Genomic DNA, 26917 nt, shown 5'->3' with positions numbered 1-26917 from the left:
CAATTATCACCAAGGTTCATATACGCTTCTTACTGGTCATTTTGTGAATCTCATGTTATTACTATTAACATAAATGTTAATAAATACCCATTCAGGTTAATATATAAAAGGACAAGTCCAAAGAACAAGAGAAAAGAATTTAACATTTTTTTCAGCGGCTGGATCATTTTCTCTCAATATTTTCATTATTTGTTGTCATACCTGAAACTAAAAAAAAATAGTAAGTATTCATAAAAAAAACACCCAGTGATATAGAAGAGCAATGTCGGTCAAATCTGCAGCACTCTCCAAGAGCAGAGGTAAGACAACGCAACTTAAATATTCAGTGATTGCGTCTGTTTGAATTGACTTGGTTGATTGAATATTAGATTTTTAAATGCATCTGTAAATCAGAAGCACGTCACAGACTCAGATATGCTTTCTTGGAACTACAAGAACCTGCAGATTTCATTTAATGATTGATTTATAGCACTAAACCTCTGTGCCTTGTGACATTCCTAACTCTTTTTTTTTTTTTCAAAGTCATAAAACCCCTTTCTTTAAAAAAATGAATTAAAAAATGTTAATTTCAGGGACATGAAAGTTAAAACTAAACGTACGATTCAGATACAGGAGGCAAAAAAAAATCTAGTTTACGTTTATTATTTTTTATTTATTTTGTTTTCTTGCAAGCTGAAGAGCATACCTAAGTAGGCTCAAGAAGATTGCACGTGTTGAGTACAATATGGCAGCAGTGTGCACAATGTAATAAATTATTGAAAATACTGCTCTCATATACTGCTAAAGACACACACATTTGAGCCTACTTAAGTATGCTCTTCTACTAAGGATTCCAAGAGAACAAAGTAAGTTTGATAGCAGAAGTCAATATGTATTTGCTCGCTCCAACTGAATCATTAAAGTTTAATTTGACTTTCATTTGCCATTGTGGGTAAATTTATTACAAAACAATTATTAAAAAAAGTATTTTTTGATGATCCATCACAGATTATCTACATCAGGTTTTATAGCCCCAAGCTCATAAAACTGCAATAAAAAAATGCTCTAAAGCAGCAGAGCACGTGCTTATTGCACTACTTGCTGCCTGTACCTTTGTGCTTCATTCCTGCAAAGGGCTTAAAGGGAAACTGAACCCAAAAAAATGATTTCATGATTCAGATAGAGCATGCAATATTAAGCAAGTTAAAAAGCTGGCCAGCACCTGGGTAGTGCTTGCTGATTGGTGGCTAAATGTAACCTGCAATCAGTTACCCAGCGTTCTGAACCAAAAATGGGCCGACTTGTAAGCTTACATTCTTGCTTTTTACAAATAAAGATACCAAGAGAACAAATTAAAATTGATAACAGGAGTAAATTAGGAAGTTTCTTAAAATTGCATACTCTATCTGAATCCTGAAAGAAAAAAAATTGGGTTCAGTAACCCTTTAAACATATTGTTAAAATCTGGTGCACTTGATTGGCTCAATGGACACATTCAGCTCCATACCAGTAGTGCTGAATTTAACTACATGTTAACCTCTTTGCAAAAGTATAGGAAAGCCATCACGTAGACGTAGTAAGAAAAGCTTGTGACGCAATTTCTTATTGCAGTATCTGTTTTTTTCTGCTTGTTTTTGCTGTTAAAATAAATAAAAAAATATATTTTAGAGGGACTTTAACTAGTCATAACAAAGAAGAAATATAACTTACTGTTTAATCGCTGTACCATTTTAATACCACCGCTCTCCGGCCGCCCACTTCAAAACTCATATTTTTGGTGAGCTAACGGTTTTAGCTGCTCTCGAATTGGTGCTCTAGTTACAAAAAAAGAGATTGGAGAACAGTTCAAACTGCAAATATGAGTTTTGAAATGGGCGACCGGAGAGCTGGGGTATTAGAATTGCACGACTACATTAAAAAGTAAGTTACAGCGCATCTTTAGAAGTGATCATGTAAAAGATTGCTTAGATTCCGGACCTGATTTTAAAACTTGGAAAGTTTAAAGCTAGCTCTGTCTGGCCACAGGTGTTTAAAGTTGTTTGTTACCAGAATTTACAAATCTTTAATAAAGTGACCGGTTTAAGTACTTTTAAAATGTGTACTTTACAGACAGATATTAGTATGAGAATAATATGCAAATGTATTCTTTCAAATTCTATTAATTGTTTAAGTATTGAAAGAATAAGTGTAAAGCTTAGCTTTAATTGTTTAAATATTGAAGAATTTAGTGAGCATAGTGTTATATTGTAAACTAACTTTATATTTAAAACGCTGTTATATTCTCTCCTTTGCTGACACCAGTCAAAGCCAATAGTAAATTAGTTACATGTGTAACAACCACATAGGGCCAGATTACAAGTGGTGCGCTAACTACATTTTTCGCTCGCACATTGACTGCACTCAAAGTAAAGTTGTAACGCAGCCGGGTTATCCGGCGTATTACAAGTTCAAATTACAAGATTAGCACGAGAGCGAAAGTCCAAAGAGCGCTAACTTCAGGACTTCGGATATCACGACCACACTAACTTCTTCTCCCCATAGACTTTAATGGGGCACACTGTTTTTAAAAAAAACTAACACTTATTGCTTGCGTGCTAACCTGACACCACATTAGACCAACTTTGCTAAAGCCGAAAGTAGTTATGAATATTTTACATTCCAATGTACTTCACATAGAAGAAACTGTTCTTTTAATTTTTAAATATTTATTTATTTATATATATATATATATATATATATATATATATATATGTGTGTGTGTGTGTGTGATTTTTTTTGTAAAATATCTATCTATACCTATATCCGTTTTTTTTTTAAACTTTTCTTAAGGCCTCGCTAACAGGCCAGATCTAAACTGGAGTTTAATGCCTATAAAATTGTCACTGTTTGTTCACTTTGTAAGTTGGTCTGATGAAGAGGCACCCTGAAACGTCACTATGAATTAAAGAACCATGGTTTCTCTCACTTAAAGGAATAGTCTAGTCAAAAACAAAATTTATGCTTACCTAATAAATTTATTTCTCTTGTGGTGTATCCAGTCCACGGGTTCATCCATTACTTGTGGGATATTCTCCTTCCCAACAGGAAGTTGCAAGAGGACACCCACAGCAGAGCTGTCTATATAGCTCCTCCCCTAACTGCCACCCCCAGTCATTCGACCAAAGACAAGCAAGAAAAAAGGAGAAACTATAGGGTGCAGTGGTGACTGTAGTTTAAAAATAAAAAACAACTGCCATAAAATGACAGGGCGGGCCGTGGACTGGATACACCACAAGAGAAATAAATTTATCAGGTAAGCATAAATTTTGTTTTCTCTTGTAAAGGTGTATCCAGTCCACGGGTTCATCCATTACTTGTGGGATACCAATACCAAAGCTTTAGGACACGGATGAAAGGAGGGACAAGGCAGGAACGTAAACGGAAGGCACCACTGCCTGTAACACCTTTCTCCCAAAAATAGCCTCCAAGGAAGCAAAAGTATCGAATTTGTAGAATTTAGAAAAAGTATGAAGCGAAGACCAAGTCGCCGCCTTACAAATCTGTTAAACAGAGGCCTCATGTTTAAAAGCCCATGTGGAAGCTACTGCTCTAGTAGAATGAGCTGTAATTATTTCAGGAGGCTGCTGGCCAGCAGTCTCATAAGCTAAATGGATTATGCTTCTTAGCCAAAAAGAAAGAGAAGTTGCCGAAGCCTTTTGGCCTCTCCTCTGTCCAGAGTAGACAACAAATAAAGCAGATGTTTGACGAAAATCCTTCGTAGCTTGTAAATAAAACTTTAAAGCACGAACCACATCAAGATTGTGTAATAGACGTTCCTTCTTTGAAGAAGGATTAGGACATAGTGAAGGAATAACAATCTCCTGATTGATATTCTTATTAGATACCACCTTAGGAAGAAACCCAGGTTTGGTACGTAACACTACCTTATCTGCATGGAAAATCAGATAAGGGGAATCACACTGTAAAGCAGATAACTCCGAAACTCTTCGAGCCGAGGAGATAGCTACTAAAAACAGAACTTTCTAAGATAAAAGTTTAATATCTATGGAATGCAAAGGTTCAAACGGAACCCCTTGAAGAACTTTAAGAACTAAATTTAAACTCCAAGGCGGAGCGACAGGTTTAAACACAGGCTTGATTCTAACTAAAGCCTGACAAAACGCCTGAACATCTGGAACCTCAGCCAGACGTTTGTGCAAAAGAATAGACAGAGCAGAAATCTGTCCCTTTAAGGAACTAGCTGACAATCCCTTCTCCAATCCTTCTTGGAGAAAGAATAATATCCTAGGAATCCTGACCTTACTCCATGAGTAACCCTTGGATTCACACCAATGAAGATATTTACACCATATCTTATGATAGATTTTCCTGGTGACAGGCTTTCGAGCCTGAATTAAGGTATCAATGACCGACTCAGAAAAACCACACTTTGATAAAATCAAGCGTTCAATCTCCAAGCAGTCCGACACAGAGAAATTAGATTTGGATGTTTGAAGGGACCTTGAAGTAGACGGTCCTGTCTCAGCGCCAGAGTCCATGGTGGAAAGAATGACATGTCCACCAGATCTGCATACCAAGTCCTGCGTGGCCACGCAGGAGCTATCAAAATCACTGAAGCTCTCTCCTGCTTGATCTTGGCAATCAGACGAGGGAGCAGAGGAAATGGTGGAAACACATAAGCCAGGCTGAAGGACCAGGGAGCTGTTAGAGCATCTATCAGCGCTGCCTGGGGATCCCTTGACCTGGACCCGTAACAAGGAAGCTTGGGGTTCTGACGAGACGCCATGAGATCCAATTCTGGTTTGCCCCATAGTTGAATCAGCTGGGCAAATACCTCCGGATGGAGCTCCCACTCCCCCAGATGAAAAGTCTGCCGATTTAGAAAATCCGCCTCCCAGTTCTCTACTCCTGGGATATGGATAGCTGAGAGATGGCAAGAGTGAACCTCTGCCCATAGAATTATCTTTGAAACCTCCAACATTGCCAGGGGGCTCCTTGTTCCCCCCTGATGGTTTATATAGGCTACAGTTGTGATGTTGTCCGACTGAAATCTGATGAACCTGACCGCAGCAAGCTAAGGCCAAGCCTGAAGAGCATTGGGCTTCCTCCTGAGTCCACAAACCCTGAAACTTCAGGAGTTCCAGACTGCGCCCCAGCCCAGAAGGCTGGCATCTGTCGTCACTATAGTCCATTCTGGCCTGCGGAAACTCATTCCCCTGGACAGATGGACCCGAGATAGCCACCAGAGAAGAGAATCACTGGTCTCTTGATCCAGACAAATCTGTGTAGTCCCCATTCCACTGATTGAGAATGCAAAGTTGCAGTTATCTGAGATGTAGGCGGGCAAACGGAACTATGTCTATTGCCGCTACCATTAGGCCGATTACCTCCATACACTGAGCCACTGACGGCCGAGAAGTGGAATGAAGAGCACAGCAGGAAGTTAGAAGTTTTGACAACCTGACCTCTGTCAGAAAAATTTTCATTTCTACTGAATCTATCAGAGTTCCTAGGAAGGAAACTCTTGTGAGAGGGGAGAGAGAACTCTTTTCTTCTTCACCTTCCACCCGTGGGACCTCAGAAAGGCCAGAACAATGTCCGTATGGGACTTGGTGATTTGAAAAGTCGACGCCTGTATCAGAATGTCGTCTAGGTAAGGAGCCACCGCTATGCCCCGTGGCTTTAGAACCACCAGTAGGGACCCTAGAACCTTCGTAAAGATTCTTGGTGCCGTGGCTAAACCGAAGGGAAGAGCCACAAACTGGTAATGCCTGTCTAAGAAGGCGAACCTGAGGAACTGATGATGATCTCTGTGAATCGGAATGTGGAGATAAGCATCCTTTAAGTCCATGGTAGTCATATATTGACCCTCCTAGATCATAGGGAGGATGGTTCGGATAGTCTCCATCTTGAAGGATGGGACCCTGAGAAATTTGTTTAGGATCTTGAGATCCAAGATTGGTCTGAAAGTTCCCTCTTTTTTGGGAACTATAAACAGGTTTGAATAGAAACCCTGCCCCTGTTCCTCCCTTGGAACTGGGTGGATCACTCCCATAACCAGTAGGTCTTGAACGCAACGTAAGAATGCCTCTCTCTTTATCTGGTTTGCAGATAATTGTGAGAGATGAAATCTCCCCTTTGGAGATGAAGCTCTGGAGTCCAGAAGATATCCCTGGGAAACAATCTCCAGAGCCCAGGGATCCTGGACGTCTCTTTCCCAAGCCTGGGCGAAGAGAGAAAGTCTGCCCCCAACTAGATCCAGTCCCGGATCGGGGGCTACTCCTTCATGCTGTCTTAGAGGCAGCAGCAAGTTTTTTGGCCTGCTTTCCCTTGTTCCAAGCCTGGTTAGGTCTCCAGACTGGTTTGGACTGGGCAAAATTTCCCTCTTGTTTTGCATTAGAGGAAGTTGAAGCTGCGCCACTCTTGAAGTTTAAAAAGGAACGAAAATTAGTCTGTTTGGTCCTTAATTTGTTGGACCTATCCTGAGGAAGGGCGTGACCTTTTCCTCCAGTAATATCAGAAATGATCTCCTTCAGTCCAGGCCCAAATAGGGTCTGCCCTTTGAAGGGGATGTTGAGAAGCTTAGACTTTGAAGTAACGTCAGCTGACCAGAATTTAAGCCATAGCGCCCTACGCGCCTGAATGGCAAAACCTGAATTCTTAGCCGTTAGCTTGGTTAAATAAAAAACGGCATCAGAAATAAAGGAATTGGCTAATTTAAGAGCTTTAATCCTGTCTAAAATATCATCTAACGAGGTCTCCACCTGTAGAGCCTCCTCAAGAGACTTGAACCAGAAAGCCGCTGCAGCAGTGACTGGTGCAATGCATGCAAGGGGCTGGAGAATAAAACCTTGGTGTATACAGATTTTCTTAAGGAAACCCTCTAATTTTTTATCCATTGGATCTAGGAAAGCACAACTGTCCTCGACGGGGATAGTTGTACGCTTAGCTAGGGTAGAGACTGCTCCCTCCACCTTAGGGACCGTCTGCCACGAGTCCCGTGTTGCGGCATCTATGGGAAACATCTTTTTAAAAGCAGGAGGGGGAGAGAACGGCACACCTGGTCTATCCCATTCCTTAGTAATAATTTCTGAAAACCTCTTAAGGACTGGAAAAATATCAGTGTAAACAGGCACTGCAAAGTATTTGTCCATTTTACACAATTTCTCTGGGACTACAATGGGGTCACAGTCATCCAGAGTCGCTAAAACCTCCCTGAGCAACAAGTGGAGGTGTTCAAGCTTAAATTTAAACGCTGTCATTTCAGAGTCAGACTGAAGCAACGCCTTCCCTGAATCTGAAATGTCACCCACAGATAGAAGCTCTCCTGCTTCGGCTTCTGCATATTGTGAGGGTATATCGGACATAGCTACTAAAGCGTCAGAAAGCTCTGCATTTGTTCTAGTCCCAGAGCTGTCTCGCTTTCCATGTAACCCTGGCAGTTTGGACAATACCTCTGTGAGGGTATTAGTCATAACCGCCGCCATGTCTTGTAAGGTAAACGCATTGGACGTACCAGATGTACTTGGTATCACTTGAGCAGGAGATATAGGTTCTGACACATGGGGAGAGCTAGGTGGTTTAACCTCCCTTTTGTCAGTCTGAGAAACCTCTGGTGATAAATCTTTAAATGCCAAAATATGGTCTTTATAACTTATAGAAACATCAGTACATTTGGTACACATTCTAAGAGGGGGTTCCACAATGGCTTCTAAACATAATGAACAAGGAGTTTCCTCTATGTCAGACATGTTTAACAGACTAGTAATGAGACCAGCAAGCTTGGAAAACACTTTAATAAATGTGAAACAGCAATTAAACAAAAACGGTACTGTGCCTTTAAGAGAAAAAAACCCACCACATAAACTGCAAAACAGTGTTAAAAAGTAGTAAACTCTACGAAATTTTTACAGTGTGTATAAGGGACTAAAGCAGCATTGCACCCACTTGCAAATGGATGATTAACCCCTTAGGCCCCAAACCGGATTTGAAAAACATTAAAACCGTTAATAAACAGTCAAACACACTGCCACAGCTCTGCTGTGGCTCCTACCTGCCCTTAAAAACGATTTTTTGCAGAAAACCCTCTAAAGTTGTCCTTAGATGCCAGAGGACTCCTTTAGGGAAGCTGGATGTCTCAGTCTGAATATCCTAGGAGTAATCTGACTAGCCATGTGGAAAACTAGGCCCCAAAATAAAGATTTATCACCCTCAGAGAAAAAACGTTTTTTCTATAAACCATGCAAACGTTTTGACACTAAGTAATATGAGTATTAACATGAATATTACCCTTTTTTGTAAGCATGATCCCAGTCGCTGTTAAATCACTGCATCATGCTTACCTCAAATATACAAGGCTCTGTCAGCATTATCTAGACCTTATCATCTCTCTAGAAATAAATATACTGAACATACCTCAAAGCAGGTAATCTGCAAACCGTTCCCCCAACCAAAGTTTTCTTTCCATACTCTTCAGTTATGTGTGAGAACAGCAATGGACCTTAGTTACAAACCGCTAAGATCATCAACCTCCAGGCAGATTCTTCTTCTAATTTCTGCCTGAGAGTAAAACAGTACAACGCCAGTACCGTTTAAAAATAACAAACTTTTGATTGAAGGTAAAAACTATCCTAAGTCACCACATATCTCTTGTACTTCCTATCTTGTCGAGAGTTGCAAGAGAATGACTGGGGGTGGCAGTTTGGGGAGGAGCTATATAGACAGCTCTGCTGTGGGTGTCCTCTTGCAACTTCCTGTTGGGAAGAATATCCCACAAGTAATGGATGAACCCGTGGACTGGATACACCTTTAAAAGAGAAATTAAACTTTCATGATTCAGATAAAGCATGCAATTTTAAGCAGCTTTCTAATTTACTCCTAAGTAAATGTAAGCTTGTAAGCTTTTTCAAATAAGGATACCAAGAGAATGTAGAAAAATTGATAATAGGAGTAAATTAGAAAGTTACTGACAATTACATAACTCTCTCTCTCTCTCTCATATATATATATATATATATATATATATATATATATATATATATATATATATACACACACACATATACTGTATATATAAATATATACACACTTACCCACCACTTTATTGGGTACACCTATTCAACTGCTTGGTAACATGAATTGCTAATCAGCCAATCACATGGCAGCAACTCAATGCATTTAGGGATCTAGACATGGTGAAGGCGACTTGCTGAAGTTTAAACCGAGCATCAGAATGGGGAAGAAAGGGTATTTAAGTGACTTTAAACGTGGTATGTTTGTTGGTGCGAGACGGGCTGGTCTAAGTATTGGAAAAACTGCTGATCTACTGGGATTTTCACGCACAACCATCTCTAGGGTTTACAAAGAATGGTCTGAAAAAGAGAAAATATCCAGTGAGCAGCAGTTATGTGGACGAAAATGCCTTGTTGATGTCCGAGGTCAGAGGAGAATGGGCAGACTGGTTTGAGATGATAGAAAGGCAACAGTAACTCAAATAACCACTCGTTATAACCAAGGTATGCAGAATACCATCTCTGAACGCACAACACGTCGAACCTTGATGCAGATGGGCTACAGCAGCAGAAGACCACACCGGGTGCCACTCTTGTCAGCTAAGAACAGGAAACGGAGTGTACAATTTGCACAGGCTCACCAAAATTAGACAATAGAAGATTGGAAAACGTTGCATGATCTGATGAGTCTCGATTTCAGCTGCGACATTCAGATGGTAGGGTCAGAATTTGGCATAAACAACATGATCCATCCTGCCTTGTATCAACGGTTGAGGCTAGTGGTGTAATGGTCTGTGGGATATTTTCTGGGCACACTTTGGGCCACTTAGTACCAATTGAGCATCATTTAAACGCCATGGCCTACTTAAGAATTGTTGCTGACCATGTCCACCTCTTTATGACTACAGTGTATCCATCTTCCACGATCTAGTAGGATAATGCACCACGTCACAAAGCACAAATCATCTCAAACTGGTTTCTTGAACGTGACAATGAGTTCACAGTACTCCACACTGGCCTCCACAGTCACCAGATCTCAATCCAATAGAGAACCTTTGGGATGTGGTGGAACGGGAGATTCACATCATCGATGTGCAGCCAACAAATCTGCAGCAACTGCGTGATGCTATCATGTCAATTTGGACCAAAATCTGGCAGTTTAGGCAAAATGTTGGCAGTTTAGGCCAAAAGGGGTCCAAGGTGTACCTAATAAAGTGGCCGGTGTGAGTGTATGTATATATAACTATATATATATATATATATATATATATATATATATATATATATATACACACTATATATATATATATATATATATATATATATATATATACACACAATATATACACATATATATATATATATATATATATATATATATATATATATATATATATATACACACACAGTGCAGTCCAAAGTTGGAAAGCACTCCATCGGATATTTAAGCCTTTTTTGGATAACCATGTTTCTTTTGACATTTTTTTAGAATTTTTGTAAACATATTGGGTAACTTTGCTACCTATAGTTGGGGCCTTTCTGGATACAAATTTGATGCCATTGGCTAGACTTTGCTTTAGTTTATCGTCTAGTCTAAGTATTTCTAGATTTCTATTCACAATATTTTTTATTTGGTTGAATTGATTGCTATACTGGGTAACAAAAACTGTACTGTTTTCCCTATATTCTAAACTATTTGTTAGACTTGGTTTTTTTGCTTTTTTTTTTGTCATTATTAGTACTTTTTCTTCAAAAGGTCCTTTCGTTTAATTTTAGCTATTTCACCTCTAAGAACTAAGAATACCAAGAGAAAAAAAGCAAATTTGATGATAAAAGTAAATTGGAAAGTGGATTAAAATTAAAAATCCAATCTGAATAATGAAAGTTTAGTTTATACTAGACTGTCCCTTTAACATGAGAAAATGTGCATTCCTAGCCCCTACCCTCCACATAACATGGTCAAACTGCAGACATCGGGGTCGATTTATCAAAGGCTTCGCAAGTCTTTCGACCCACTATGGCTGCAGGTTCTCACAAGAGAACCTGCACGCCGTATTTAACAAGCGGCGGTCATCAGACCGCTGCTTCCCTACCCTTTCGCCACTTCTTAATTGGCAAAATTCAATCTTCCTGGTCTTTTCCGACCGGGGAGATTGACAGCTCCTGCCCGCGCGTGATTGGTTGTGTGCGGGCAGGATTGCACGCGAGCACAAAATCATGCTTGAGAGCAATGCTAAATTTTGCCTGGGGAATTCAGCCCGCCAGAAGCGAGCTGCGGCGGACAGGGGCGCGTATATGCTCCCCTGTCCACCTTAGCTTGATAAATCGCCCTCATATGGGCTGATTTACTTACAGTGTGGACAAACATGATACAATGTAGCGTATCAGGCCTGCCGCACATTGATAAATGCCGACAGCATACGCTGTTGGCATTTATCATTGCACAAGCAGTTCACAAGAAATGCTTGTGCAATGCCGCTCCCTGCAGATTCGCCTCAGAGGCAGCGGATCAGTTATGCAGTAGTGGTCTTTAGACAACTGCTGTTTCCAGCAAGCCTAAAGGCTCGCGCGGAAACCGGTACTTGATCATTCAGCCCCATAATATGCTATATCTACTGAACTTATGCATTTGATGATGGAGGGAGAATCATTAAAAAATAAAATAATGAATTTGTTTGCCTAAAAGGGTTTCCACCTTCATTTAAAAAAAAGAAGAATCACCAGCCATTACAATTTGAATTAGTTTCTCTTTATCACAAAATGGGAAGCTGTTATTAGTTCAAGTTACAATTAAAATGCTTTTCCTGAAATCCAAACATGATTTTAAAATATTATTAGCATTCAAGTAGTTTACCAACTTTAAAAAAAAAATGTAATGCAATTTAAAATAAAATTTAAATTTTATGCTTAAAGCTTTTATATTTGCAATACTTTAAAGGTCAATTCCCATTTAAAGGTCTAAAACTAATTTGCTCATCTTACATAAACCACCTTTTCCCTTCTTCAATGTAGTAAATTGTAGTTGCTAAATGTTATAATAACATATAGCTGCTTTGGCAGTATCCAGGAACAAGCACACACACGTTACCTTACTGCACATAGTGCACAACTCCCTTACCCTGGCATCACATCGTGTCTAACTGGTGATGAGGAATACTAGCTGCAAATGCTGAGTAAGCTAGACCTGGCATCGATGCTGGAGTTTGTAGCTCAAGGATGGATTGAGTGAGCCTGAATCTGCTGACCTTGCTTAGCTCGTCAGCCTTGGAGCTGCTTACTCTTTACATCTCGTGTTCTTTTGGAAGGTACCTGGAGGTTTTGCATTTGTTATTTTGTGTTAACTATTTTCTTTTATTAAATGATTGTATTTAAAATGCGCACTGTGTGAATGTTTTAGATGTGCATGATCTGTCTTTATTATACAGTGACGTTCTGAATTTATAAACGTTACAAGGAAGGAGGCGGTGTTCACACACACTGACCATATGGCTCTGTCTGTTATTTCCTGAACAAAACTGCATTCGTAACGTTCTCTGATATACGTATGTGCTGTTTATGCTATTCGTACAGTTTTCTAAACTCACATGATAATTCCACATATCTATGGTAACTTCTTTTCTTAAAAATAATAATAAAAAAAGGCTTTTATTTTAAATGTGTTTCGCCCAACATGTTACATCAATGGAGAATGCGTGTTTACAAATGAGAAATGCAGTATGATAATAATAGTTGATGGATAACCATAAGCATCCATCTAGTGTATCATCTATTACAGTGTAGAATCATACACAGTACATTTTGTAGATGTAAGAAACAAGATTAGTAATAAAATGTTGTGAACCCTCTATGTCCCTTTAATCAACACAGAGATTAACCAGAATGAACATTTTTTTTGGCAATCTTAGTTCTGATCAACTAAACACACATAGAGCACTTTTGTTCTGCAAGAAGTGGGCAGCTGTGCATTAATGTGTGTGTATATATATATATATATTCCCCGCATATACAGCGGGTTAGGGACCAGAGCCCCGCTGTAAAGTGAAAACCGCCTTAAAGTGATACAAGGCAGTTTTAGCTTTCTTTTCACTTGCCAGTGTGTTTAACCCCTTAATGACCGCAGCACTTTTCCATTTTCTGTCCGTTTGGGACCAAGGCTATTTTTACATTTCTGCGGTGTTTGTGTTTAGCTGTAATTTTCCTCTTACTCATTTACTGTACCCACACTTATTATATACCGTTTTTCTCACCATTAAATGGACTTTCTAAAGATACCATTATTTTCATCATATCTTATAATTTACTATAAAAAACATTATAAAATATGAGGAAAAAATGAAAAAAAAAACACTTTTTCTAACTTTGACCCCCAAAATCTGTTACACATCTACAACCACCAAAAAACAACCATGCTAAATAGTTTCTAAATTTTGTCCTGAGTTTAGAAATACCCAATGTTTACATGTTCTTTGCTTTTTTTGCAAGTTATAGGGCAATAAATACAAGTAGCACTTTGCTATTTCAAAACCACTTTTTTTCAAAATTAGCGCTAGTTACATTGGAACACTAATATCTTTCAGGAATCCCTGAATATCCCTTGACATGTATATTTTTTTTTTTAGAAGACATCCCAAAGTATTGATCTAGGCCCATTTTGGTATATTTCATGCCACCATTTCACCGCCAAATGCGATCAAATAAAAAAAATTGTTCACTTTTTCACAAATTTTTTCACAAACTTTAGGTTTCTCACTGAAATTATTTACAAACAACTTATGCAATTATAGCATAAATGGTTGTAAATGCTTCTCTGGGATCCCCTTTGTTCAGAAATAGCAGACATATATGGCTTTGGCTTTGCTTTTTGGTAATTAGAAGGCTGCTAAATGCCACTGCGTACAATACGTGTATTATGCCCAGCAGTGAAGGGGTTAATTAGGGAGCATGTAGGGAGCTTCTAGGGTTAATTTTAGCTTTAGTGTAGTGTAGTAGACAACCCCAAGTATTGATCTAGGCAATTTTGGTATATTTCATGCCACCATTTCACCGCCAAATGCGATCAAATTAAAAAAAAACGTTAATTTTTTCACAATTTTAGGTTTCTCACTGAAATTATTTACAAACAGCTTGTGCAATTATGGCACAAATGGTTGTAAATGCTTCTCTGGGATGTCCTTTGTTCAGAAATAGCAGACATATATGACTTTGGCGTTGCTTTTTGGTAATTAGAAAGTCGCTAAATGCTGCTACGCATCACACATGTATTATGGCTAGCAGTGAAGGGGTTAATTAGGTAGTTTGTAGGGAGCTTGCAGGGTTAATTTTAGCTTTAGTGTAGATATCAGCCTCCCACCTGACACATCCCACCCCCTGATCACTCCCAAACAGCTCCCTTCCCTCCCCCACCCCACAATTGTCCCCGCCATCTTAAGTACTGGCAGAAAGTCTGCCAGTACTAAAATAAAAGTTTTTTGGGGGTTTTTTTTAAAAGAAAAAAAAAAAAAAGCATATTTACATATGCTGTGTTTAGAATCCCCCCTTAGCCCCCAACCTCCATGATCCCCCCAAAACAGCTCTCTAAGCCTCCCCCTCTGCCTTATTGGGGGCCATCTTGGGTACTGGCAGCTGTCTGCCAGTACCCAGTTTGCACACAAACAAATTTTTTTTTTTTTTCTGTAGTGTAGCTTCACCCCCAACCCCCCCGACCAACCCCCACAACATAAATTACATCTAAGGTTTTTTTTTTACATTCATGGTCCCACTTTTATTTTGTTATGGGACACATTTTTCTGTAGTGTAGCGGTTCCCACCCGCTCCCTCCCCGTGCACGCGCCCGCCCCCGCCCCCTCATGCACGTGCGCGTCCCCGGAATCCCCCGCCCACGATCCCGCCCCCCTCCACATGACCAGGGCCATCGATGGCCGCCACCCACCTCCCACACCGGCTCCTACCCACCAACGATACCGGCCATCGATGTCCGGTGCAGAGAGGGCCACAGAGTGTCTCTCTCTGCATCGGATGGCCGTAGAAGGTTATTGCAGGATGCCTCCATATCGAGGCATCACTGCAATAACCGGAAAGCAGCTGGAAGCGAGCAGGATCGCTTCCAGCTGCTTTCCACACCGAAGACGTGCAGGGTACGTTCTCAGGCGTTAACTGCCTTTTTTCTGAGGACATACTCTGCACGTCCTCCGTCATTAAGGGGTTAAAGACTTGAAAACATGTTTGACTTAACTTATATTAGGGGTGCAATAGCACTACAATTAATTTAACACTAGCACAGCACAGTATTCAATTTGTATTCAATAAATACTGTACCTGTAAAATAGTGACAATCACTGTAGTACAATTTGACAGAATATAACACTGAGACACAGATTGCACTGTAATGATGTAAACAGAGTGAACTAAGCATAAAAAAATGGTGCCAGTCACTTTTCTCGCAATTTCATGATGATTACAGCACTGTTTTAAAATCCTTGGAGGTTGAACTTCAGCTCCACAAAGCGCTGTATTAGTGAAGCGCTGTAAAGTGAGGTATACCTGTATATATATATACACACACGCACTAATTATTGCAGTAATATTACCCTCATGGGAATGTGATTTATCTGTTTTTATGAACTGAGAAAACATCTCACATCAGTTTACATTCACAAGTCCTTTGTCCAACATTAAACATTTAACTAGTGCTGCTGAATTTAAAGGAATAGTCTAGTCAAAATTAAACTTTCATGATTCAGATAGAGCATGCACATTTAAGTAACTTTATAATTTACTCCTATTATCAATTGTCTTTTTGTTATCTTGGTATCTTTATTTCAATGTAAGATTAGGAGCTGGCCCATTTTTGGTTCAGAACCTGGGTAGCACTTGCTGATTGGTGGCTACGTTTAGACACTAATCAGAAAGTGCTACCCAGGTCCTGAACCAAAAATTTGTCCTGCTCCTATGCTTACATTCTTGCTTTTTCAAATAAAGATATCAAGTGAACAATGAAAAATTGAGAACAGGAGTAAATTTGAAAGTTGCTTAAAATTGTCTGCCCTATCTGAATCATGGAAGTTTAATTTTGACTAGACTATTCCTTTAAAGAATCAAAATGATTCCATATAAAGGCACATACAAGTGTATTTTATTATTGTTCTATCGCTTGTATATAATGTATGTGTTTAAACCAGTGCAAATGTGTTAAACACATAGAGTTTAGTACCAGTGCAGCAATGTGCAACTGGGACCTACCTAAACACATCTAGTGAACCAATGACAAGAGGGATATGTGTGTAGCCACCAATCACTAGCTTCCAGCAGTGTATTGCTGCTCTTGATCATACCTGGGTATGCTTTTCAACAAAGGACATAAAAGAGAATCTACATTTGATACTAGAATTAAAATGAAAAGTCTGTTACATTTGCATCCTCAATCTGGAAATTAAAAGTTGAATAATGCCTTTCTTGTCCCTTTAACCCTTTCAGTGCTGAGTCATTTTACATCCCTGTTCTAGAGCTGTTTAGCACTTATTGCATTTACACATACATTTAAATATTTCTTTTTCTGTGAGGTGATCATATAAATGATCATCATGCTATGTTTTGTTTCCAGCATTTAACAACATTATTTTTGTATCATTTTCTGTAGTAACATGGGAGTCAATATTTCCTAAGTATTTCAAACACACATTTTTTTTATAGTCCCCACAGTCACCAGGGTCCAAGTGGAGGGGGGGGGGGGGACTAGCAGCCAGTCTATATATAGGTGTCTGTAGAATGTGTAGATTACAATGCTGGGGTGCCTTTATTAGTGTTGGTTGCAGGTCCTTCTATTTATCCTTAAAATCATTAAACAGAGCAGCATGTATATTGTTACTATTGCTTTCTACAGAGTTACATTTGGGCGCCCAACAATACATTTTGTACCAGTGCCCTCTGTTGAGTAGGTCCGCTACTGCCCACATTAGAAAACACTGACATATAGGATTGTATACTGATATTGTCCAATAAAAAATAATCTTTAAACGTTACATGTATTATTTTTGTCACTCTTGCCATTTATGCACAAAATTACTAAATGTAAACCATAAAATTATTGGATTCATTTTAAAGTAACACTAAATTATGATTTCCAAGATGGATGACTTAAATGTACAGTCTAGTCAAAACGTTCATGAATCAGATAGGGCATGTTATTTTAAACAACTTTCCAATTTACTTCTATCAAATTTGCTTTGTTCTTTTGGTATTCTTTGTTGAAAGCTAAATCTAGGTAGGCTAATATGCTAATTTCTAAGCCCATGAAGGCCACCTCTTATCTCAGTGCATTCTGACAGTTTTTCACAACACTGTTCACCCCTGTGGAGTTATTTATAAGTCAGCACTGATTGGCTGAAATGCAAGTTGGTCAAACGCACTGAGATAAGGAGAGTCTTAGATGCAAGTTAATCACAGAGGTAAAAAGTGTATTAATATAATGTTGGTTATGCAAAAATAGGGAATGGGTAATAAAGAGATCATCTATCTTTTTAAACAATAACAATTTTGGTGTAGACTGAACCCTTTAACTAATTTTAATAATTTATGCATGCTTCTACCCTTGTCCAAACTCACCTAGTGTAGCAAACATATATATCATTAAAAAAAACACTGTTTCAAATGAGAGATCCTATATATTTATATGGTGAGGGAGTAATAAAGCTCTTAAAAATCATTGGAAATCCCAAAATAGAACCAATGCTGTAACAATCACCTGCCACCTGGATGGATGCAGAACTAAACATTTGAAACATGAAGATTTCTGCTTTTAAATAAGGTTGTCAGATTGTGTATTGTGGGGGTAACATAAGGAATAATCCTGATGTTTTTTTTTTCATATGCCTATGATTCTGTTTTGTAATCATTTTATCTTAGTTATCAGCTGATAACCACCTGGGCATGTGACCCCTTATTTAAAAAGAGGTACCTCATTCTAGTGTTTATTTTGCCTCTCCTTTTTCCTAACAAGGGTCTCATACCTCTCTGTGTTTTTATATGGGAACAAGTCCCCCATCAGGCACTGCACAGGTTTATAATTGTGGCAGGTGATCTATATTACCATGGTGATCACATAAAATATAGATCATTAGCTGCTGTGACTTTTATGTTCCTTGTGATGTTATCACAAATGCATATGGCGACATAGTGGAGATTTCAAACTGTAGTTTCCTTGGTGCACAGCACGACTCCACCCACTAATAGTTAAACCCTAAAATGGAGTACTTTGATGATGTCTAAAAGTTCTCATTTTTATAGCATTAGCACATTTTTAAATGTGAGGGGTAATATAAAAGCAGTTTTGAAATGTCACTAGCTCATAATAGCATATAGTTTAAAGAGACATTCTGAAGCAAAAATGCATTTTTCCATTACCAACACTAGATAACGATGCCCCTGCAAAAGAGTTAAACACATAGTTAAAGCACCATTTTAAAGAAGGCATTGCAGCTACTGAGCAGAATATGGCCAGTGATTGGCATGTGGTGTGAGCTGGCATGCATGTCCCTTCGCAGATGTGGAACTCATCTTCAACTAGGTTAAAAAGGCAAATGAAGTACTCTAAGAAATTAGTCCATCTCCTTTTTGCATTATTATTTCCCTTTAAAATTGTGAAGCTTTAAAACTTTGAAAGTGCATCACAGAAATCCGGTAGCCTTCATTTTTTTTCTTAATGCTCATTGCATTGCACATTGGATATGTAACTGTGAATGGGTGACATTCTCAGGTGACATTTTTATATATTTTAGGTATTCCGTACTGCCCTGGTATGATTTGCAGGGACACACAACTACTGAACATGATAGGGAGTGGGGCTTTATTTATTAACCCCTTTGTTGTATTTAAGCACATAATTATCAAGGCTTAAAGGGACATGAAACCCATTTTTTTCTTTTGTGATTTAGAAAGAGCATGCAATTTTTAACAGCATTCTAATTTACTTCTATTATCTAATGTGCTTCATATCCTTTGCTAAAAAGCATATCTAGATAGGCTCAGTAGCTGCTGATTGGTGGCTGCACATAGATGCCTCATGTGATTGGCTCATCCATGTGCATTGCTATTTCTGCATCAAAGGATATCTAAAGAAAAAATCAAATTAGATAACAGAAGTAAATGGGAATGTTGTTTAAAATTGTATCCTCTATCTGAATCATGAAAGAAAATGTTGGGGTTTAGTGTCCCTTTAATAATGTAAAACTTGCAGGCTAGTAATAAATGGTATCCAGTGCTCTAAGGCAGCAATCACTTTTTAGTTTGTAACTGATTTTGACAATATTTCACATTTTGCACAATATGGGCCAGATTACAAGTGAAGAGCTGGCTATTTTAACGTGCGCCATAAAGTGGCAAATTCCCTGTTTACAGGCGCACGTTAAATAACCAGCCATTACAAGTGGCTGTTTAATGCAACCACAAGCTTGCAGAAGCACTTTGCCCTAGACTTCATTTACCATAGGTCAGACCTCTTGTTTATTAAATAAATGTCCCCCAATTTCCCCCAAAAATAATATGTATAGTTCCTTAATAAATAAAAATAGTACCATCTTTATTTTTTTTTTAATAACTGCACAAAGCAGTTATAAGCGGTTAAAGTGACGGGATGTGAGGTATTAGAAAAAAATGGCACTTAAAAGTTCCTTTACATTGCAGTCTATGGGGACTGTGTTATTACTCTAAATATATATGTATATGCTTATATACACATATATTTGTGTTAATAAGTGTATATAAACACATAAATATATATATATATATATATATATATACACACATATATATATTTAAACTTTGCTGCCCATCTCTGCGGCGACTTGCCCCTTTCGCTACGCTAGGTTCTGTGCCGTGACTATTTGCATGAGAACAAGGCTCCCATTAGAGACTATGGAAGCGAGCTCTCGTGAGTGCAAAGCTTCCATGCAATGCAAACGTGGGGTCGCATTTGCATTTCTTCCAGCTTCAAATACCAGTGCACATTTGAGTGGTAGCTCAAATATCACGATCACAAGAGTGCAATTTTGCGCTCCACTTGTAATTAATCTAGCCCTATGTAAGTTACAGAATTTTGCTTTTGGACCTGTTTGGGGAGTAAAGGACAAGCACAATTTTTACGCAAATGCAAAAGAAGCTCAACGTCTCTTTAAAGGGACACTGTACCCAAAATTTTTCTTTTTCGTGATTCAGTTTGAGCATGAAATTTTAAGCAACTTTCTAATTTACTCCTATTATCAAATTTTTTTCTTTCTCTTGGTATCTTTATTTGAAATGCAAGAATGTAAGTTTAGATGCCGGCCCATTTTTGGTGAACAACCTGGGTTGTCCTTGCTGATTGGTGGATAAATTCATCCACCAATAAAAAAGTGCTGTCCAGAGTACTGCAACCAAAAAAAAAGCTTAGATGCCTTCTTTTTCAAATGATGATAGCAAGAGAACGAAGAAAAATTGATAATAGGAGTAAATTAGAAAGTTGCTTAAAATTGCATGCTCTTTCTAAATTACAAAAGAAATTTTTTGGGTACAGTGTCCCTTTAATTTTGTTGAAGACAGGGAAGTAGCACTTTGGCTTCAAAATACAATTTTGAGTGCATGTTTTATTCAGTAGAGTATTGTTAGTGGTACAAGAGAAAGAGAAACATTTAAAGGTATGACAGGCTTCTAAATCTTCAGAAAACAATTTCTTTGTACAGAGCCTTGAAGTGATGAGGTCGGAAATAGTATTTTAAGAGAAGAGTCCTCTTCTGAGCCATATTCACTATTAAACTTCTCCTGTGTAGATTTCAGAACCTTGCTCTTGAATTTTTGGTAAATACCACATGGGTTGTAATTCCAATACTGTTTGTATCATACTGCTTCACCTCCTACTATGGGCCAGATTACGAGTGGAGCGCAAAATTGCGCTTTCACAAGCTCGATATTTGCTCTGCACTTGTAATACCAACGCACGCAGTTGTGCACTGGTATTACAGGTGGCCCGCAATGCAAACGCGAAGCCATGAGAGCGCGCTTCCATAGGCTCCAATGGGAGCCTCGTTCTGATGCAGTCATACACGGCACAGAGCCTAGCGCAGCGAAGGTGGTAAGTCGTGCAGCAATTAAAAAAAAAATTATATATATATATATGTATGTATACACACATTAACATATAAATATATATGTTTATAAGCATATACATATATATTAACAGTGAACCCACATTCCCCATAGACTGCAATCTAAAGGCACTTTTCAGTGCCGTCTTTTTTTTCTAACACCGCACACTTTGACCATTAAAAATTGCTTTGTGCAGTCATTTTAAAAAAAAAAAAATATGCTACATTTTTTTTATTCAAATAGAAACCTAACACTTAAGTTTGGGGGCAATTGGGACACATTTTGAAAATTAACCAGAGATCTCATCTCTGGTTAATTTTTGGAGCGCTTGTAATGGCTGGTTATTTATCGCACGCTCGTAAATGGGGCTTATTTGCCCGTTTACGGGCGCGCAATATATTAGCGCTCCACTTGTAATCTTGCCCAATATTGCTGCATAATATGTCTTTCCTCTATAAAAACATAATTATATATTACATGTATCTTCCTCTGAGCTACCCACAATGTTTTCCAGGTTGACATAGAACAAAATAAGCGGGAACTTAATACCACTGCGCTGAATTCTCAGCTAAAGATAGTAACTGAATTGACAGATATGATACTTCGATTATACAAATATATATATTTAATAACATAAAAAGTATGTAAATAAAAAACACAGTCGTTCTCTCACAATCTAATACGTTGATCAGACGTATATAGAGCAAGATAAGTGCAGTATACTAAAATAACATCACAATAAAAAACACTTCCAAACTAATGCACAATTGGACACCCAAGGAATCCACACTGATGTCACAGGCAGAAAAAACCCCGGAGGCTGGAACACAGATAGATTTAAATCAAAAGACAGAAGAACCAAACACAAGGTGTACACATCTACTTTCACCGGAGTGGTTCATAGAAAGCCGTTCAGATCATCCCCTTTCATCGTCAACTTGTCCGTGCTGATCTTCTAACAAGCGTGACTTCTCCCAGACGTGCATTCAAACACTTGGTGCTAGCGGGTCAGTTAGCTTTCAGATCCTTGCGCTACGGAAGCCGTGTAGGGACAAAAGATAGTAGTCCATGGTTGGTTTATAAGTTTGAGCCTCTGATAGGATTGAAGGCCTGCATAAAAGGACTTAAAGGGACACTGTACCTAAATTTTTTCTTTTGTGATTCAGATAGAGCATGCAATTTTAAGCAACTTTCTAATTTACTTCTATTATCAATTTTTCTTTGTTCTCTTGATATCTTTATTTGAAAAAGAAGGCATCTAAGCTGAGGAGCCAGCAAATTTGTGGTTCAGAACCATGGATAGCAATTGTTTATTGATGCTGCCCAATCAGCAAGGACAACCCAGGTTGTTCACCAAAAATGGGCCGGCATCTAAACTTAAATTCTTGCTTTTCAAATAAACATACAAAGAGAATGAAGAAAATGTGATAATAGGAGTACATTAGAAAGTTGCTTCAAATTGCATGCTCTATCTGAATCACAAAAGATAAAATTTGGGTACAGTGTCCCTTTAATTATGTACAACCAGGGAAAAAATAATAATCGCTAATAATAATGTAATATCCATAATGGATACATAACAATAGCACATAATCAAATTAAAATGGATACATATCAATAGTCAAATAAATGCAAATATATACATATAATCACAGGCATCGTATCTCTACAATTCCACCCAAAAAAGAGACAGTGTTGCTAATATAAAAAACTATATACATTAAAATATATATAAGGTATGTACAAAATGGAACAATATGTAAAAAACTAGATTAGAGAAAGAAGTTAAAAAGAGAGTTCAATACAGAGACTTATGTATAAGATAAATATATACAAGTATTATTTTACAGATAATACATATAAAATTGGGACTAATTAGGGTATATATTGATAACATACTGCTCACATACTGTCACTGAATGTTATATTCAACATACATTTGTCGATATATATTAGAGTTTTAGAGAGGGAAGTTTACTTTATGGAATAACCATATAAGTAGTTCCATAGTGACACTTCTCAATATAAATATACAAATATATAATATTCAGTTACACATTAAGGAAACAGCCTACATCGAAATACAAATTTAAACCCTCTGGTTGCGAGGTTTGAAGATCAAATATCCATTTAGTTTCTCTTTGTTCAATTTGTGGGTTTCTCCCTCTTTAATTGCTTTTGTGTTTATCAATCCCCACAAAGGAGAAACAATTTAAATACACTTTATTACATGATACAAAATGTTTTGGTATGGGCAAATCTTTATTCCTATCTAGGGTGGGATTTTCGATGAACCAAATATGTTCCCTAATCCTGTCACATAGGGTACTTTCTGACTCACCTAACTACTGTTTAACACAACAACACTCTATCACAAATTACATAATTTTATATATCTTGCCTCTTACATAAGATCTTGTTGGGCCAAATTTCTCTTTTTAGTTTTTAACTGTTGGTGCCAGAATTGATTTTAAATTTCTGGTCTGTCTTGCCTTTTTGTAGACCACTTGTGGTTTATTTGGAAGCAATGGACCTAATTTTTCATCATTCTGCAATATTTTCCAATGTTCCTTTAAAAAAAATTTCTAACAAATATCAGTTTTGCTGAACTCTTCTTGAGAAACTTCGCCAAGGAGCGAATGAAATGCGTTGAGGGTGAAGCTGTGGCAGAAAGCAGCAGACTGGACACGTAACAATCATCCTCGACTGTGGTAAATTCTGGCAGTCCTGTGTTGGAGCCAGTGGATGTTATACATCTACAGACTCACTCCTTAAACTGAGTTATATTACATTATCTGTCCTCAAAAGGAGCCGTTAAAATATCTGTTGTGTGTGTATATAATGTACTTTAACCAAATAATTTGACTATCATCATTTGATCATTTCATCTCTGCATTTTTATCACTGTGTGATCATTACTGGTTTGATTTTATTGTCATTTTGTGTTAGGGGGGGAATAATATCACATGTTATTTTTTCTCTCAATTCCCACCTCTATTTTTCAGGCCCTTGAACTAACAACTGTAGCCATTAGTTGCGCTGTTAATATTTTTTGTATAACGGTATTAATGATATTATTATGATTTGGCGGGGTGATGAAAAGTCCCTTGATAATTTTATTGACTCTATGAATATCAATAATATTAATTTAAAATTTAATTGTAAAAGGAGTAAATCCAGTATCAATTTTTTAGATTTAGAGATCTTTGTAAAAGGCAATAGACTAAATTCGAGAACACATTTTAAACAAGTTGATGCTAATAGCTATATCCATCAGAAAGATGGAAGGGTAATATCCTTAAGGGACAATTTCTACGAATAATGAAAAATTGTACTAATATTGAGGGTTTTGAAACCCAGTCTGAGAGATTAAAAAACAAATTCATAGAGAGGGGATATGATAAGAATAAAATATACATAATTAGGGATGAAGTCCATAAAATACATAGGAAGAATATAATAAATAAAAGAAAAAATCACAAGAGACTAAACCAGACCCAATCTATCACTGGAAAAGAAACAGCCTTTATTCCATTCATAAACAATTTTTATGATAATAAATATTTGTTAGAAAAAATTCTAAAGAAACATTGAAAAATATTGCAGAATGATGAAAAATGAGGTCCATTGCTTCCACATAAACCACAAGTGGTCTACAAAAAGGCAAGAAATTTAAAATCAATTCTGGCACCAACAGAGTTAAAAACCAAAAAGAGAAATTTGGCCCAACAAGATCTTATGGGAAGGAAACTACAAGGTTTCTTTCCTTGTTTGACATGTAAATCATGCAAACATTCTATTAAATAAAAAGAATGTAGGTCAAATGTAACAGGCAAGATATATAAAATAAAAATCTTATCAGATGTTCTGACAAATATGTAATTTATGTGATACAGTGTTGTTGTGTTAAACAGTACGTAGGTGAATCAGAAAGACCCCTATGTGACAGGATTAGAGAACATATTTGGTCCATCGAAAATCCCACCCTAAATAGGAATAAAGATTTGCCCATACCAAAACATTTTGTATCATGTAATAAAGCGGATTTAAATTGTTCCTCCTTTGTGGGGATTGATAAACACAAAAGCAATTGGAGAGGGGGAAACCCACACATTGAACTCCTTAGGAGAGAAACTAAAATGGATATTTGATCTTGAAACCTTGCAACCAGGGGGTTTACATTTGGATTTCGATGTAGGCTATTTCCTTAACCCCTTAAGGACAAGGCCATTTTTCAATTTCCTCCCCTTAAGGACAAGGGCTGTTTTTACATTTCTGCAGTGTTTGTGTTTAGCTGTAATTTTCATCTTACTCATTTACTGTACTCACACATATTATATATTGATTTTCTCACCATTAAATGGACTTTCTAAAGATACATTATTTTCCTCATATCTTATAATTTACCATAAAATAAATAATAAAATGGAAAAAAAACAAATTTTTTCTAACTTTGACCCCCAAAATCTGTTACACATCTACAACCACCAAAAAACACCCATGCTAAATAGTTTCTAAATTTTGTCCTTAGTTTAGAAATACTCAATGTTTACATGTTCTTTGCTTTTTTTGCAAGTTATAGGGCAATAAATACTAGTAGCACTTTGCTATTTTCAAACCATTTGTTTTCAAAATTAGCGATAGTTACATTGGAACACTGATATCTGTCAGGAATCCCTGAATATCCCTTGACATGTATATATTTTTTTTAGTAGACAACCAAAAGTATTGATCTAGGCCCATTTTGGTATATTTCATTCCACCATTTCACCGCCAAATGCGGTCAAATAAAAAAAAAAGTTCACTTTTTTACAAACTTTAGGTTTCTCACTGAAATGATTTACAAACAATTTGTGCAATTATGACGCAAATGGTTGTAAATGCTTCTCTGGGATCCCCTTTGTTCAAAAATATCAGACATTTATAGCTGTGGCATTACTTTTTGGTAATAAGAAGGCTGCTAAATGCCGCTGCGCACAACACTTGTATTAGGCCCAGCAGTGAAGGGGTTACTTAGGGAGCTTGTAGGGTTAATTTTAGCTTTAGGGCAGTGTAGTTGACAACCCAAAGCATTGATCTAGGCCCATTTTTATATATTTCATGCCACCATTTCACCGCCAAATCCGATCAAATAAAAACTTTGGGTTTCTCACTGAAATTATTTACAAACAGCTTGTGCTATTATGGCACAAATGGTTGTAAGTGCTTCTCTGGGATCCCCTTTGTTGAGAAATAGCAGAAATATATGGCTTTGACATTGCTTTTTGAAAATTAGAAGGCCACTAAATGCAGCTGCGCACCACACTTGTATTATGCCCAGCAGTGACGGGGTTAATTAGGTAGGTTGTAGGGAGCTTGAATGGTTAATTTTAGCTTTAGTGTAGAGATCAGCCGCCCACCTCACACATCCCACCCCCTGATCCCTCCTAAACAGCTCTCTTCCCTCCCCCACCCCACAATTGTCCCCGCCATCTTAAGTACTGGCAGAAAGTCTTCCAGTACTAAAATAAAAGGCTTTTAAAAATAAAATAAAAAAATGTAATTACATTTTTATATATAATATATATATATATATATATATATATATATATATATATATAAAAGTCCAACAATAACCTGCACAACGGAGCGCACAGATAATCCTCTGTTCTCTGGAAGTAAAGACGGCTCTGTTTGTAAAGGGGAGGGCGGGATATTTAAATCCCTTACTTACTGGCTATGGCAGCTGTTGGTTCAGCGTGTCTGTTTTTCACACGCCAAAGAGCAAAATCCATGATCCACAGAGAGAACCAAAATAAGCGCTTCAAAGCCAA

The 26917-nt window shown here is 37.6% G+C and overlaps 1 protein-coding gene across 2 annotated transcripts in view; it reads left to right on the top strand.

The window, feature by feature from the left end:
• The first annotated feature begins 203 nt into the window (after nt 1-203).
• AADAT (aminoadipate aminotransferase) overlaps nt 204-26917 on the top strand; it is a 269306-nt gene continuing 242592 nt past the window's right edge. Inside the window, exon 1 of one of the 2 annotated variants that reach the window (XM_053703826.1) lies at nt 204-299. In XM_053703826.1, the coding sequence (XP_053559801.1) occupies nt 263-299 (37 nt within the window). In that variant the 5' untranslated portion in view covers nt 204-262. Of the gene's footprint in view, nt 300-12221; nt 12296-26917 lie in introns of those variants that run through there. The other variant, XM_053703828.1, reaches the window with a different exon arrangement.

The sequence above is a fragment of the Bombina bombina genome, chromosome 2, assembly GCF_027579735.1.
Source record: "Bombina bombina isolate aBomBom1 chromosome 2, aBomBom1.pri, whole genome shotgun sequence".
NCBI lineage: Eukaryota > Metazoa > Chordata > Amphibia > Anura > Bombinatoridae > Bombina > Bombina bombina.
Note: the sequence above shows the minus strand (reverse complement) of the source record. Positions and strands in the feature narration are given on the sequence as shown.